Source organism: Ambystoma mexicanum, chromosome 10 (assembly GCF_040938575.1).
Source record: "Ambystoma mexicanum isolate Mex_15411 chromosome 10, UKY_AmexF1_1, whole genome shotgun sequence".
Classification (NCBI taxonomy): domain Eukaryota; kingdom Metazoa; phylum Chordata; class Amphibia; order Caudata; family Ambystomatidae; genus Ambystoma; species Ambystoma mexicanum.
Window position 1 is genome coordinate 1,698,344,112 of NC_090932.1, and position 2,799 is coordinate 1,698,346,910.

General features: G+C 55.9%; 1 protein-coding gene across 1 annotated transcript; it reads right to left on the bottom strand.

The window, feature by feature from the left end:
- Nucleotides 1-1,129: 1,129 nt before the first annotated feature.
- On the bottom strand, nt 1,130-1,999 carry LOC138493107 (uncharacterized). The gene has a single exon (XM_069620319.1). It carries the CDS (start codon nt 1,997-1,999, stop codon nt 1,130-1,132), a length of 870 nt encoding a protein of 289 aa, XP_069476420.1.
- Between the last annotated feature and the right edge of the window lie 800 nt (nt 2,000-2,799).

The following is a 2,799-nucleotide window of genomic DNA, read 5'->3' on the forward strand; positions in this document are numbered from 1 at the left end:
GCACAGATGGGCGACAGTGGTCGTCAGTGTATTCTTCCACAGCCCCGGAAGTCTCGGGGCACAGATGGGCGACAGTGGTCAGTGTATTCTTCCACAGCCCCGGAAGTCTCGGGGCACAGATGGGCGAGAGTGGACGGTATATTCCCCCACAGCCCCGGATGTCTCGGGGCACAGATGGGCGACAGTGGACGGTATATTCCCCCACAGCCCCGGATGTCTCGGGGCACAGATGGGCGAGAGTGGACGGTATATTCCCCCACAGCCCCGGATGTCTCGGGGCACAGATGGGCGACAGTGGACGGTATATTCCCCCACAGCCCCGGATGTCTCGGGGCACAGATGGGCGACAGTGGACGGTATATTCCCCCACAGCCCCGGATGTCTCGGGGCACAGATGGGCGACAGTGGACGGTATATTCCCCCACAGCCCCGGATGTCTCGGGGCACAGATGGGCGACAGTGGACGGTATATTCCCCCACAGCCCCGGATGTCTCAGGGCACAGATGGGCGACAGTGGACGGTATATTCCCCCACAGCCCCGGATGTCTCAGGGCACAGACGGGCGACAGTGGACGGTATATTCCCCCACAGCCCCGGATGTCTAAGGGCACAGATGGGCGACAGTGGACGGTATATTCCCCCACAGCCCCGGATGTCTCAGGGCACAGATGGGCGACAGTGGACGGTATATTCCCCCACAGCCCTGGGCGACAGTGGACGGCATATACTTTTTTTTTTAGAAATGTGGGGCATTTTCTGGCAGGGTATTTCGGTGGTCTAATGCTGATAGACTGTGATGGTGGCCCCACTTTCACCCTTATCGGGGCTTTATTTCTACATACAATTTTTGTCATGACTCGGTCTTCTACTCTTTTATAGCCACAGTTCCTTTAATTCAACTTCTATTCCCTCCTCTGCATTATGCAGCTTCTTCACGTCTATTCCCTCCTCTGCATTATGCAGCTTCTTCACGTCTATTCCCTCCTCTGAAGTATGCAGTTTCTTCACCTTGTATTCCATCGTCCACATTATGCAGTCTCCTCACTCCTATCTCTACTCTGGTGATGTTGTGGCTTCTGATGGTGTACTGGCCTCTGGTGATGTTGTGGGGTTTGATGGTGGACTGGCCTATGATGATGTGGAATCAGGTGGTGGACTGGCCTCTGGTGATGTTATGGCTTCTGGTGGTGGACTGGCCTCTGGTGATGTGGTTTCTGGTGGCAGACTGGCCTCTGGTGATGGTGTAGCTTCTGGTGGTGGGCTGGCCTCTGGTGATGGTGTAGCTTCTGGTGGTGGACTGGCCTCTAGTGATGTTGTGGCTTCGCGTGGTGGACTGGCCTCTGGCAATGTTATGGCTTCGGGTGATGGACTGGCCTCTGGTGATGTGGTTTCCGGTGGTGGACTGGCCTCTGGTGATGGTGTAGCTTCTGGTGACGGACTGGCCTGTGATGATGTTGTGGCTTCGGGTGATGGACTGGCCTCTGGTGATGTGGTTTCGGGTGGCAGACTGGCCTCTGGTGATGGTGTAGCTTCTGGTGGTGGACTGGCCTCTGGTGGTGGTGTAGCTTCTGGTGGTGGACTGGCCTCTGGTGATGGTGTAGCTTCTGGTGGTGGACTGGCCCTTAGTGATGTTGTGGCTTCGGGTGGTGGACTGGCCTCTGGTGATGTGGTTTCCGGTGGTGGAATGGCCTCTGGAGATGGTGTAGCTTCTGGTGGTGGACTGGCCTCTGGTGATGGTGTAGCTTCTGGTGGTGGACTGGCCTCTGGAGATGTTATGGTTTCTGGTGGTGGACTGGCCTCTGGTGATGTGGTTTCTGGTTGCAGACTGGCCTCTGGTGATGGTGTAGCTTCTGGTGGTGGACTGGCCTGTGGCAATGTTGTGGCTTCGGGTGATGGACTTCCCTCTGGAGATGTTGTGGCTTCGGGTGGTGGACTTGCCTCTGGAGATGTTGTGGCTTCGGGTAGTGGACTGGCCTCTGGAGATGGTACATTTATCATTTCTTGTTTTCTTTATTTTCGAAACCATCTATTCTTCTGTCAGTAGTAAGAGACGTTCACGACTGCAAGGTCTGTGAGCTGTTTTCACCCTTTAGCAAAAACGTGCTCTGACGAGGGTCTCGCTTTAGAGCTTCCACAAAAACAGGAGGAACGATGTGAAAACCAGCCGGTGGACTGACAGCCCGTGCTACTGGCCTACGTAGAATGAATGCATTAGGGACAGTGCCACCCTCAGATACTTTTCAGGGGTGACATTCCCCAGTTTTACACTTTGATTAGTACTTTGGGTTCGCTGTGATGCTGGCAGTGTTTACCTGAGAGGTTAGAGGGTCGCTCGGTTGTGAGGACATGGCGGAGGGCGTGTTCTGTCTGGTTTACACTAGAATCCCACCTGCGAGGCAGAGAGGGCCTGTTAATCGTGAGGGCGCTTCTATCAGGGGAAAAGCAGGGGTGTGGCAACAGTGTGAAGGTTTGGGAGGAATTCAAATAACTAAGAGTGATGTCACCCCAACGGCGTGGCGGATGTGCAGGGTGCATCAGTGTGCCTGGTTCGTGCCAGATGTGCAGGGTGCATCAGTGTGCCTGGGCCGTGGCAGATGTGCAGGGTGCATCAGTGTGCCTGGGCCGTGGCAGATGTGCAGGGTGCTTGGGCCGTGGCAGATGTGCAGGGTGCATCAGTGTGCCTGGGCCGTGGCAGATGTTCAGGGTGCATCAGTGTGCCGGCGTCCTGGCAGATGTGCAGGGTGCATCAGTGTGCCGGTCGTGGCAGATGTGCAGGGTGCATCAGTGTGCCGGGGTCG

Bases quoted from the DNA above. Each gene is read 5' to 3' on its own strand.
- LOC138493107 (XM_069620319.1), bottom strand. From the start codon at position 1,999: ATGATAAATGTACCATCTCCAGAGGCCAGTCCACTACCCGAAGCCACA.